The sequence below is a fragment of the Podarcis erhardii genome (assembly GCF_964252035.2).
Source record: "Podarcis erhardii genome assembly, chromosome: 2".
Taxonomy (NCBI): Eukaryota; Metazoa; Chordata; class Lepidosauria; order Squamata; family Lacertidae; genus Podarcis; species Podarcis erhardii.
In genome coordinates, this window is record NC_138498.1 from 83450147 (window position 1) to 83463276 (window position 13130).

Here is a 13130-nt window from a genome sequence, read left to right on the forward strand (position 1 = left end):
GGCAGGGAGGGATCATCTGTCCAGATCAGATGATACTGCTCAGATTTCATAACTCCAAGAACTGGCTCCTGAATTTGCTTGTCTTTCCACCCCCCATAGTGAGCCTGTGGGTAGAGAATGCCTTAGCTTTTAATCTCTGTGCAGCTCTTAGAAAACCTTAGGCACTCTATAAGTGATAAATTACAACATCAACATCTAAACTAGATAGAAATTAACATGTGTTCCTTTATTTATTACTATAACTAAAAATGTTTGGTTCCCTGATATTTAACCTGGTTTTAAGGACAATGCATAATATTAATAATAATAGAACATGTATACTATATTAATATTATTATAATAATATAGTCGGCATTAATTTATATGCCACTTATATGCTAATATGCATTCTAAGCAGTTTACAACTATAAAATCCATTATAAAACCCATATCTAATTAATATACAGAGCATTAAAACATCCTTAATTTAAATATACAATAAAGCAAACTGGTTAAGAAGCATGACAATTGAAACATTTTTAAAAAACCATTTAAAACAGTAAGATCAGATGTTCAATTTCAGAGCAATGCTTTCCCAGACAGGTATGTCTTCTGGAGCCAGTGGAATGCCAATACTGATGGGCCTCTCACATTTCAGAAATCAGTAAATACATAAAGACTACCTAGTTTCAGATCCCATGAGTATTAGACTGATTCTTTTAATATAGTTGACAAATCAATGTGGAAATGGAATGAAAAAGAGATGAGTGAATAGATGTGAAAGTGACATGGACTGAGAATAGACTGATTTGCTAGTCCTTAAATAGGTTCAAGTGATATGTCTGGGTCTGTTTGTTTGCTTTTCTTAGGTTAACTACAATGTTACGTTTTTGAATCATGAAATTTTCTGAGCGACCACATCAGCCATCTGATCAAGAATCAGACCGTATGAATGTGATTGAATGAAAGGCCACAGCCTCCTAACTGAATACAACTGCTCCCATAATATGACTAACATCTATAAACAATGAAGTGGTTTTAGAATACTTGGTAGGACAAGAGTATCAATTAAAAATGCTTTCACAACACAGTCTTCCCAATGTTCATGAGTTAAACTCTTTTGGCTTCCTTCCTTCAGTGGAAAAGCCTGCCTGACAAGACTTGTCACAGATGCCTTTCATGTCCCTGAGTGCAAAGAATTAACATCTCAACTTGAGTTAAGTAAATCTAGTGATAATAATGTGCTCATCTTATGATTTATTTTTTTAAAAAAAAAAGCTGATATAAGGCATCTTTTCTTATTGTCTGCAGCCTGCTACAACTGATGCATTGAGTTGTCAAACATGTAACTACTGGCCCTGAGACTATAAAACCTTTCTACATGTTGCAGACAATACTCTTTTTTTACATGCTGGTTGCCACATAAGGGGTTTAATTTCTTGTAACAAATATGTTTACTTGCTGTGGCCTGAAAAGACTTTATGTTTTTAAAAATGTATAGGGCCATTTATTTTTAAAAAAGAAAAGAAAATATGACAATGTACTAATCCTGAGTCAGTTTATGGGAAACATGTAAGGTCAAATAAAACTTGGTGATGCCTAGACCTGTACATGCATCCAGAATTAACAGCTTTAATAGAAGAACACATCAGCCAGAAACGTCATTGTCTGGGAAACAAAATTCTGAGGACCTACTGGTATATCATCAGTATGGCTGAGTCAAAACAATGTGCCTTGTTTCAGATTCATTTCCATGTGTGCCAACAAGCATCTCCCTTTTTTCCCCAGCTACTTTTGACCCTCACTGGGAATAAATGTGACAGCATTCTTTGAAGCCCTTTCCTTCCACATTGTCCCTCACTGTCATATAATATGATTGGCTATAGTGGCCCATATGCTTTTGTGGGTTACTGTCAACTATAGGATTTTGTTACCTTCCACATCTAATATAATGTGAGCAGCTGATTTCAGCACCCTACAGAATTCAGTGGGCAAAAAAGTCTGAGCGCAGTTGAGGAGAAATATGGCCCTGATACTGGCCACCTCATGAAAAGAGAAGACTCCCTGGAAAAGACCCTGATGTTGGGAAAGATGGAAGGCACAAGGAGAAGGGGACGACAGAGGACGAGATGGTTGGACAGTGTTCTCGAAGCTACCAACATGAGTCTGACCAAACTGCGGGAGGCAGTGGAAGACAGGAGTGCCTGGCGTGCTCTGGTCCATGGAGTCACGAAGAGTCGGACACGACTAAATGACTAAACAACAACAACATGGCACTGACAAGCAGCCAGTTTAGCTTTGCCAAGTACCTTCAAAACAAGCTGGAGGTTGCGGAGCTTTTTAAAAAGTCGCTTATTTAGCTGCACTAGAAACAATTCAGCGCTAAACGCTAATCTTATGAGTTTCCCCTCAAAAGCCTAGACTTACTTAGGTGGGACTGGTGCAAATTGTGTCAATCAACTTGCAAGTAAGTGTTTAGCAATTTTAACCTTGGGAATCCTTTCCACCAGTTTTAGGAATATGGAAAGCTGCCTTCTGTCAGGCCAAGCTATTTGCAAGGGACTCTATTGGCAGCACCTCTCCAGTGTCTCATGCCAAAGCCTTTCCTACCCTGACCTTCTAGCTGGAAATGCCTGCAATTGAATCAGGACCTTCTACATGCAAAGCATCTGCTCTACCAGTGAGCTTTATGGTCTCCTTCCTCTGAAGCTCTTCTTCCAAGCTCAGCCTGTTAGCTGATATTATACAGTAGCTATCACAAATGGCTTCAACAACCCACAGCACAAAAAAAGTTCATGAAGGGAATAGAAGAGTAAAGGGGGAGGCACAGCATTCCGTGTCATTTATGGGCAATACAAAAGAAAGGAATTTAACTGCACATTTAATGGCTACATTTTAAGTAACAGAAATAAGTGCAGCTCCAGAAAAGCATATGTGCTGTTAGGATAGGGATTAGACATTAATTAGCCCTAGGCTGCAGTAATATGAAGAGAGTGGGAGAGTCAACAAGGGCAAATGAAAAAGACAGTATTTTCAAGGTAGGGCAAAATCTATGAATTTGTGCTGGGGGAGGAGTGAGACTTACTATTCTGAAATAATTTACTATGATAGCACGGAGTGCATCTGTCAGGGGTTCAGAAGGAGAGACACAGGAGGGGGAGCAAATGGAGAGTGAGGAGGAGGAGTCCGAGGGGGGCGCAGGCAGTGACAGTGGAAAGAGTTATTCCACAAGCCTCTCCAGCGAATCGGAGGACTCACAGAAGGGAGCGCCGATGGCCAGAGTGAGGGGGGTTCCAGGGGGGAAGCCCCAGGAGGAAGGGGCCAGCGGGGAGTCCCTGAGCAGCAGTTGGAAATCAGGACCAGCTTCCCCACCAGAGCGAAGTGGGGAGGGGGAGTCCCAGGAATCGGGACCAGTGCTCTCACCACCAGCGGGAGGAGAGGAGTCAGGTTTGGTCACGCCCACATCAGGAAGCGGGGAAACGGTCAGGAGGAAGGTTACCGGCTGGGCGCGCGCGCCAAGTTCAAATGTACAGGCGAGCGGCACAGCAGGGAGCCCGGGTAGGGAGCCAGGTCCTAAAGCCCGCCGGAAGGAAGGGGAAGACCAAGGGGGGTCAGTGTCAGAGGAGTCCAGGAAGGAGGAAACCCCAGAGGGCAGAAGGACCCAGCGAAGGAAAGAACAGCGTAGGAGGTGGAGCCGGGCTAGGATCTTAAACTGGTGTGGGAGGAGCAGTGAGTCAGAGGGGACTTAGCCGGTCTAGCGTCGAGACGTGGGTCTGCGCGCCCAGAGCTTTGAAATGGAAACTAAACTTCAATAAAGACTTTTGTATATTATATCCACCGGGCGTTGGTCCTCTGTGAGCTGGGATCTGGAGGCAGACCTGACAGCATCCATCTCTTTTGTTTATTTAACCAAAGCTTTGACACCACAACATGCAGCAAAGGAGATACAATCAGCAGCGCAGCATTGTTATAACGTGTTCCATAGGACGGTCCAGTAGAAACAACTGTTTGTCACCATGTAACATCCATCATTCCCTGAGGCTTTGCCAGGAGACAAAATGGCTGCCTCATGAGGCCCTTCAGGGAGTGAAATGGCCCCATGAAAGTTGGAGGATTTACCCCAGTGCTAGCATTAATGCACATTTCCAATGTACATTAATACATTTCCAAAGTCTGAAGGCAGCTGTTGGTAGTATGCATGCAACATGCCTCTTTTAAAAATTAAAAATACCACTTAACCATAAGAGGTTTACTAGTGTTTTGTGGTTTTACACTAGCACTATATATTGGGTCACCAAAAACAAAATCCCCAGATGCAGTTTTGAGTGCAACACACAGTTCTGAGTGGAAAACTCAGACTTGTGTAATAAAAACAAGGAGCAATCAAATTGCAGTAACTATATGTAATGACAAATAACAAACCTGACCTGAAAAACACATGATTCATGCTTTTAAAAAATGCCAGAACAGGCAACAATTCATTTACAGTTCATTTCAGTTCTTCTTTGACAGCAAAGAAGCAACAGATCTACTTGCTGGTTTTCTGCATAACAATCTAATGAAGCAATTAATCTGTGTTTTCTTGCTTCATTAATCTATTACTTTCTTATTCTTCTGCTCTTTTTATTCACAATATTCTTACTATTTAAGAACTGCTTGTAACATCTTCAGGTTCTAGCTATTCTCTTTCTACTCTGAGTCTGATCTTTGACAGTTAAGAGAGGCTCCGCTTCCCCGTAAATGTACAAATGGCAAGAGAGAGCTGGAAATATTAAACCTGGAAAGTACTTAAAATATGAATTTTGGCATGGTTTTTTTCACTGCGCCGGCTGCAGGAAAAATGCCCTTCACAGACCCAATGAAGGCCTTTGACTTCATCAGCCAAACAGGACTCTTCACACTGCTCAACAAGATAGGATGCCCATCTAAGCTCTCAACAAAACCCTGATTCAGGCAGGTACTTATATAAGTTTCTTCCTCCTCTCAAGTAGCCTCACTTGAACTGCTAGTAAGCCACTTTGCCAAAAGCCTGGCTCACCATCTCTCTGCTCCTGTGGGGAACGGTTCCAAGAACGTTTCAAGAGCTGTCCATGAACATAGGCAACTGGTGTGAAGACACCTCAACCTAGATCAGGTATGCTTGGATGCAATAGCTCTTGGGGATTGCTGGTGTTCTGCTCCTTCTCCAAGGAGGCCTCAGGTTCCCTGTCTGGGCAGAGTTGAACCCTGACACTCATTCACCTTGCTCAGTTCCTGCACTCTATACTCTCTCCAACATAATAAGCCAATCCTGCCTCTTCCTCCTCCCAGCTGATGCATCATACCAAGCTCATACTTCTCTGACACTTCTGTGTGAAGTCCATCTGGGGTAAAGCACTTGCATCCTTCACTTATGGATCCTTCACTTAAGCTCAGCCACTTTCAATTTCTCCTCAGTTTCTATTATAAAATGAGTGACAAAGCCAAACAATGCTATGTTTTGATGCTGACAGAAAAATATACTCAGCACTCTATGATACTTCAGGTTTGCTTTCTAATACCAGAAGCAACTAAAATCACTGAGCTGTTTCGATAATTTGATACCATAGGACAACAAGTATCTGAAAATTTACTTTTATATATATATATATATATATTATGTTACTACTGGTGAGCAGACTCAAACCAATTATATTCTTATGGACAGGTTGAGTTAATAAAAGACAACCATAATAAATTATACTTGAAGAGAACAGCTATCTAAACAAAAACCCTAAAGTGCATTAAAAAAGCAATTCCTCAGAAACATTACTTTTAATAGTTGAATCGGGACTCTTCAGAAATGCTATGAAAGCAAAAGGAGGAAAGAAAACCATAACAAGAGGAACAAAAAGGCCAAACGGAAAGAGGAAGGAAAACGTTTAGATTATTTGAGTGATGGAAATAAATAACAAAGCTATTAGTTTCAGTTCAAAGAGCATATCGCTTGTATTGTTTATTCTTTCTTTTGAACATTTATTTTATCTTGAAAATTGGCACAGTAAAAGCGTAAGCATGAAGGTAAAGGAAGGAGAGACATGACTGACCTGTTCTGGAGAGGGTCTGTGGTTGGAGTGCTGTGTCCTCCCAGGAGATCTGTGATGGTGGTGGTGATGGTGGTGGTGGTAGTGGTGATGGTCATCATCATAGTTGTCTGCCATCAGCTTCATCCTGTTCTGCGTCTGTCAGGATTGAAGCAAACAAAAGGCCACTAAGTGCTAAAATGTACTAATCAAAATTAAATGGTAGCTGGGTCTGCATTAGAACACTGCTCCACTCCTACCCCCAAATAGCTGGTTCTAAATTTCATTTGAAGTTCTGAGATGTTACTCTTATGCCTACCTGCACATCTTGTGTCCAGCCAAGCTGACCAAAGCCAACTAATGCGTATGGCAGCCTGCCAGGCAGACCTCCATTGCCTTGGACCTAGAAGGCCACATGTACCTTAGACCTAGTAGGCTACCTATTCCATACTGCGTAAAACATGCAAGTTGAAGTTACTGCCTCATTTGAGCAAGAAGCTCCTCCCCTCCAATTTCCATGGCAGTTGGGTAGACACAAGTATTCTTCCTTTCCAGTTTTAATTCAGCACATTTGAACTTGGTGTCTTTTCCTGTTGCTGCAGATGAAGCCGGTCTACCAGCAGCTGGAAAAGAATAATTGGGGGCACACTTACAGTGTGTGCCTGATCTTGCTTGTCAGTTTGGCACTCTGGCTTCACCTGCCTGACACCTTACATCAAATGATGACATTTAATGAACAGGTGGGCCTGATTTGGGCCAAACCAGACCACAACCAAATGAGGAGTCCTGGCAGGTCTAACAAAATACTTGGCAGACTGGAGATTCTTCTAGGGGTTGGGTGCAGGATCATCCCTGCAAGTATGTCAAAATATCTGTGATAATGTAGTAGACATTGGTTTTCTGTTCAGGTTCTCTGGAGTCGGATCTGGGGACTAGCAGAGCCCAATGAGGCAGGGAAAACATCGTTATGCATAAAACAAGTATATTTCTTTACTGTGATACAGCCATGGAACTCAACTGCAAGAGTAACCCTATGATGTACATAATGTATGAATTGACCCTAATAGAGGGGTTAATGCAACATTTTTCTTGAAGGCCAAAAATGTTATCTAGAGGGCAATGTGGGTTTACTTTTCCCTAAATGACTGAAGTCATAATTTAATATGAATTGGCGGCTGGCATCCTAAATTGGAGCAACCCGTAGAATAAAGAAAGCTTGTTACTGACCTGCAGTTGAATATTCTTTATTGAGTCTTAAACATAGCAACAAATCACATGGTGAAAACACCTTTCCCATCTACACAGTGCCAAGTATTCTAATATAGTTTAAAGACAGACGCTACCCAAAATATATATGTTTCCAACAAGAAGTGTTTTTTCTGCCAGGAAGGGGGAGGAAGATGCTCCTAGGTTCTTACCAATGAAGTTCCTGACAAATATCACCTTGGTTACTGTAAGCCTTACAATATATTTCCGCTTTGAGAGAAATTCTTAAAGTTTTATTTGTTTATTTTCTTATCAATGAACGGCCTTAAATTTCCTACCTTTCAACTGTACCCTTTAAAAATGTACTAGTTAAACAAGATGATATATGCAATCCTGAAAATGTTTCCTGTAATGAGGTGTTGGGGATTAGTCTTGTTATGGGGTAAGAACTGTGAATGGATGATGCCATCTTCTTAATTTGGTGCTGAAATATAAATAAACCACTTTTAATATTTCTTCCTGAGGAATCTAAATCATAGAAAAAGCAGGCACAAGACTACTGCTAAGAGCAAATCCCACACTTTTTATGTCTCTTGATTGTAGTCTCGGGACAAGATTATTTGTTTAGGTAAGTTATTGCTTGGCAAGGGTGACGGGGGGGGGGAGTCTGAGGCTGTGTTTTGGTTTCTCTCGTGGTTCAGTTATAAGAAAATTTCTGTACTAAACTATTCTTTGACTGGGACATTTCTTCTACTTTATAATATGGACTCCTATCGTCTTCTGTGGTTTGAAGCTTTGAAACATGCCACAGTGATATAGGATTTTTTGGGGAGGGGAGTAAAAAGCAACTAGAAAACACGGGATGATTATAATTATCTTTATCAAGCTTGTAAACCAAATACTGTGAATTACTGCTGCCTGTTTTACTTACTAATTCTTTTAAGGTTCAGTAGGCTTTGAAATGCCAGGTATAGTTTTATTCCAGGAAGAAATTAATTAACTAGATTGGAATTTGTCCAGGACCCCCAGGGGCTTTATACCTCTACACTTGCAAAAAATGCGATGGGATTTTTATTGACCACATGTGTTTAAAAGCTTAGTTTATCGGGGTGGGGAGAGAGACGACTGTGTACTTCCAACAGCACTATGTCCCTCAGAAATGTGCTTAACAGTATTGATCTGGAGGGAAGAGTGCCACCTACTGACACCATAGGGCCACCACTTCCTACACTTTCCTGGATTTCCTTAAAAATGATTTCAAGCCCATTATTGACCAAATCTGTTCCTATTTAACATGGAACAGGAAAGCAGAATAAAACCTACATTTTATTACTTTGAATTTTGTATGCAATTGGGTTTTGGATTCTGCAAATTTTAGCATATTTTTTCAGAAGATACAGGAGCAATATATTAAGACGGAACTTTCCTTTCAAGTCCTTTGCAACTAATACTTAATAATGTAAACAATGCAGTTCATGGTACTATTCTGTGGAACTACGATTTCCTCTGCAAGGCATTTTAACTGATGTTTCCAAACATTGGTTTCAGTTGCCTAAGTAGTGACAGCATTTAAACTCTTAAGTCTATCTTCATGGTTTGCTTTTGTGTTTTAATAGTAGGAAGTTTAATTATAGGAAAACAGTAGCAAGGGAATGAATGTGTCACATTTTGGTCTTCTCTTGGGAATTATGTCAGGCCAGATTCATATGAAAACCTGTTGCAGAAGTTTTGCATGCATAGCAAATGGGAATATACATACAGTGCTTTTTTCTGGGGGGACGCAGGGGTACACATAACCCTAAACATTTTGTGAATCTTTGTACTTTTGTCCATTTGCTGTATTTATTCATCCCAATTTGAACTATAAAATGGTGATTTTCTTGAGTCAAAATGAGAGTACCCTAAGCATTCTTTAGAAAAAAGCACTGTGTGTGTGTGTGTGTGTGTGTACACACCACTTTTCATTTAAAAAAAAATCAGAGTGGTTTACAAGAGTCATACATAAAACCATACAATAAAAACCATATAGAATTTAAAGCCAGAGATCCACTAACAACAAAACCAACAAAATTAAAGGTGCATTAATATGGCCTTAATACTAATTTCATGAAGTTTGATTATTAATATGGTGTTTATAATATCACAAATGCATACTGCATGAACAACTTGCTTTTATTTAAGTTATGGTGGTACGGTGGTCAGCAATGCCAGATGTTGAACCATTCGTAACACTTTTCCAACTGCAGCCTATGCCAAGCACCCTATGAAGCCAATGACCGCCTTGCTCCCCAGACAGCTGCCTAGGACATAGGCTCCTAAATATGGCACTGTGTGATAGTTCTTCTCTGCCAGTACTCCAAATCCCTTCCTTTTTGGTTTTAACAGGGTGATGACAGAAACTTCGTGAAATGTGGATTTCTTCCTTCACCTAGGAATAATTCTTTCTAGTCTTACCATGACCAGTAACAATGTTTCCCTCAAAATTGCTTGGACGCTTCACCAAAGCAGGGCCCTGTGCTTCAATAGTGCCCACAAAATTCCACCTCAACAAAATTTGTTGGCAACCCAACACAAACAGCAATCCTACCACAGGATTCCTATAGCCTCAAACGGACTCTTTTGAAGCCAAGTACTGGAACCCTATTGAAGACTATCTGAGTGAGCCCCATTTATCATGATTCTTTTTGTACGTAGGTGTAATACCCAAGTGTAAACAGATGTGGATCATGCCAAATGTTAACAGGACAATTGCTTATTTTTTGCTTTTCTCTTCAGCATTGCTGTGAGCGAGAATCTGATTCTTTCCCCTGTTGACTGCCCCTCTCTCTCTCTCTCTCTCTCTCTCTCTCTCTCTCTCTCTCACACACACACACACACACACACAAACTATATATACACAAGCTTGCTTTTACTGATCCCATATATTAGTTTGCCTAACCTCTTTACTGAACTTCTTTCCAAAACAACAACCATCTGCTAAAGAACACATTGGTTCATATAATATTAACGCACAGTAAATGAAGCAGCAAATTAAATCAACTGATGTGGGCATGTATGGTTTGGTATCCAAAGAGACACATGCACAATGAGGCTCTTCCAGTTCACATTTCCAGAGCAGCTCATTGTGCCTCCTTGAGAGGTCTTGAAAAGCCCCTTCTGAAGGGGCAAGGACAGAAGCAACATCTGACGTCATTGCCAAAAGTAGAAAACTGAGCAAAACTGCTCTTCCATAAGCAACACTTCTCAGTCATGAGTGTGGATTCCTGCCATCAATGTTAAGAATATGAGGCAGTCCCTTGTGTCAAAAACCCCATTGTAAGATACACAGCAGTTTAGCCCTATATGCTGCAGCCCTGACCCAGGCTACATACTCAGGCTCATTTAATACATATATTCTCTAGCAGTTCTACAGGAAAGCTTTATCTGGGTTGGCTAGTAAAGAAAAAACAGCAAATTAAAATTGTAATATTGAAATACTAATCTAAAAATACCTTTAGCAGGTCAGCAAAAAATATCATTATCAGTTATCCAGATCAGATGAAGAATAAAATATTTGTGCCTGGGATTTAGAAGTGGAAAAATAGTTAAGGCTTGCTGCTAAGAAAGAGGAAAGACACAGTTATGGTTCGCATGCAGAACTTCTTCATCGTATCTCCGCCTTCACAGACAGAATTAGAAACTGCTTTAAAGATCTGCTTACAGTAGCTTATCTGAGGTCTAGTACAATGACATTCCAATGAAATGATCAGTGACTCGTGCAACTTTGCTGTTCTTCCTCTGTTCTGTATCGTAAGGAAATGTATGGGATGCAAACACAAATACGTGACCATGATGTCTCAGAAGCTAGGGATGGTGGAGAATTTTGCAATAATCAAACTTTAATTTGAGCTCTGCTCTACACTGCTCACTCGTTCACCCACTATGCAAGCCAATTGGTTTTCATGTGAGCAAACAGCTAGACTGGGCCAATATCATATAAGTTTAAGGAAATGCAAACCACAACAGATGGAGTTTGAGTTACAATAGTGTGATAAAAAGATGGACAGCAAACCCCATCCCTACCAAAAGATGAAGAAGAGGAAAAGGGACCGCACAGTTGTGAGCAATTACTATGCTAAATGATTTCCAAATACAGACATAATGTCCTTAGCCTAAAGGTGACAATTTGCATTGCAGCAAAATATAATGTCATGAAAGCACTGCAGCAAGCAAAGCAGGAGTTACACCATTTCTTGACTCTGAAAGGAAGGAGTACACGATTCCAACAGCAGCAATGCCCCTGAGCAAATGCAGTGCAAAACTGGGCAAGACTGTTGGGGGTCACAAACTAGCAATTGAAAATTGAGGTCAGCTGAAAGTCATGCACACTGGGACAAACAATACCAATGTCTGGCATTACTAAGACATTTCAATAATATTTGGCATGTTAAAGTGCTTCACATACAGCAACCATTCTTTCATTATCGACATGGGTGTGGATTTCCGTTCTTGTGCTTTAAAACTGTACCTATGATAAAGTAGCAGTTACAATAAAGGAAGTATTTGCATTGATAAAATATACGGCAAGAGCTATGTTTGGACAAAGTGACTGTAGCTTATCCCATATATTGCCCAGAGGTTATATATCTTTAAAAAGTACAATTTCTTTATAAGCCAAGAGTAAAGCAGATGAAGATGCTTTTGTTAAAAACATTGGGGGGGGGGCAAATTTATTACGCTTTCTTTCTTTCTTTTGCCAAAGTTGTTGAGCTTTCTTTAGTTTTGATCAGCGTTTGGGTTTTTTTTTCAAAATTGCAAAGAAATTGGATTTTTTTTGTTTTTTGTTTTTAAATATTTTTTATTAAGGATTTTCTTGTTTTACAGAAGTGTAGTGCCTCGTTGTTGTTTTTTTCCTTCTTCCATGTAACGTTTTTACAAATCCGTTTCATTTGTTGAGGCATTAGGGGGAGAAGAAAACAGAAAGAAAAAAGAAAGGGGGGGTGGGGAGAGGGAGGATGGATGGGGGTGGGGTCGGGTGGCGGTGTTTCTATTATGTTTAATGTATGTAGAGTTTGGTGTCAGCGTTGCTTGTGTTGTTCACTTGTGTTCCTTTGGTGGTGAGAGAGGTTGGGGTTGGCTTAGGGTGTGATTGTTTGCTTGTGATTGGCTGTGGTGATCTTTGTACAAATCAATATGGCTAACCTGATCCAAAACACCCACCCACCTCACTCACACACAAAATTGGATGTTTTTGAGCTATTTTTGAGGGAAATTGGCAAAAATGACATTGTCAATATCGGTTGCCATATGTTTTGATTTTCACGGACATTTAGCTGATTTCTGCCTGGACACTGCATTTGGCTGCAGTATTCCAAGTATGTCTGCAAATTTCCAGACGTATGGCAACCTGGCAGAGTCTAGATGTTTCTGAACTACAACGGCCATCATTCCTGACTGCTGGCTATGCTGACTGGGGCTGATGGGAACTGCAGTCCAACAGTATCTACAGAGCCACAGGTTCCCTACTCCTGATCCAGCAGATGCAAAAATGAATGTGTGGATGACCCTTGGGGTCCCAACTCTACAATTCTATGATTCTCTATTATAGAACAATTACATGCTATTGCATTAGCAAGAAGATACAGAAAATAGAACTGTGGAAAGAGAACCTGTAGTAAGGTTTCATTATGTTATGCTCTCCAACCGATAGACAAAAATAATTCTGAAACAAGCTAGAACAAAACAGAAATGAACCCATGTGCTAAAGCAAAGAACCAAAAGATAACTGAATGGTTCTGCTTTTTAAATATCTTACATTAGCGTGGTCTCATCTGCCTGAAAGTCATACAATCAAATCTTTCCATATTGCTAGAAATGATTTTTAGAAAGCCATTTTGGCAATTTCCCTATCAAAAGTCTGGATTG

At 40.4% G+C, this 13130-nt stretch overlaps 1 protein-coding gene across 13 annotated transcripts in view; it reads right to left on the reverse strand.

Moving 5' to 3' along the window:
• Positions 1-13130, reverse strand: part of ERC2 (ELKS/RAB6-interacting/CAST family member 2) — a 539768-nt gene that overhangs the window by 141559 nt on the left and 385079 nt on the right. For all 13 annotated transcript variants that reach the window (XR_014153136.1, XR_014153137.1, XM_081848843.1 and 10 more), the window contains one exon: positions 6045-6179. Coding sequence is in view for 11 of the 13 variants with exons in the window: in XM_081848843.1 (XP_081704969.1) it covers positions 6045-6179 (135 nt within the window). In the remaining 2 variants the exon portion in view is untranslated. The remainder of the gene's footprint in view (positions 1-6044; positions 6180-13130) is intronic.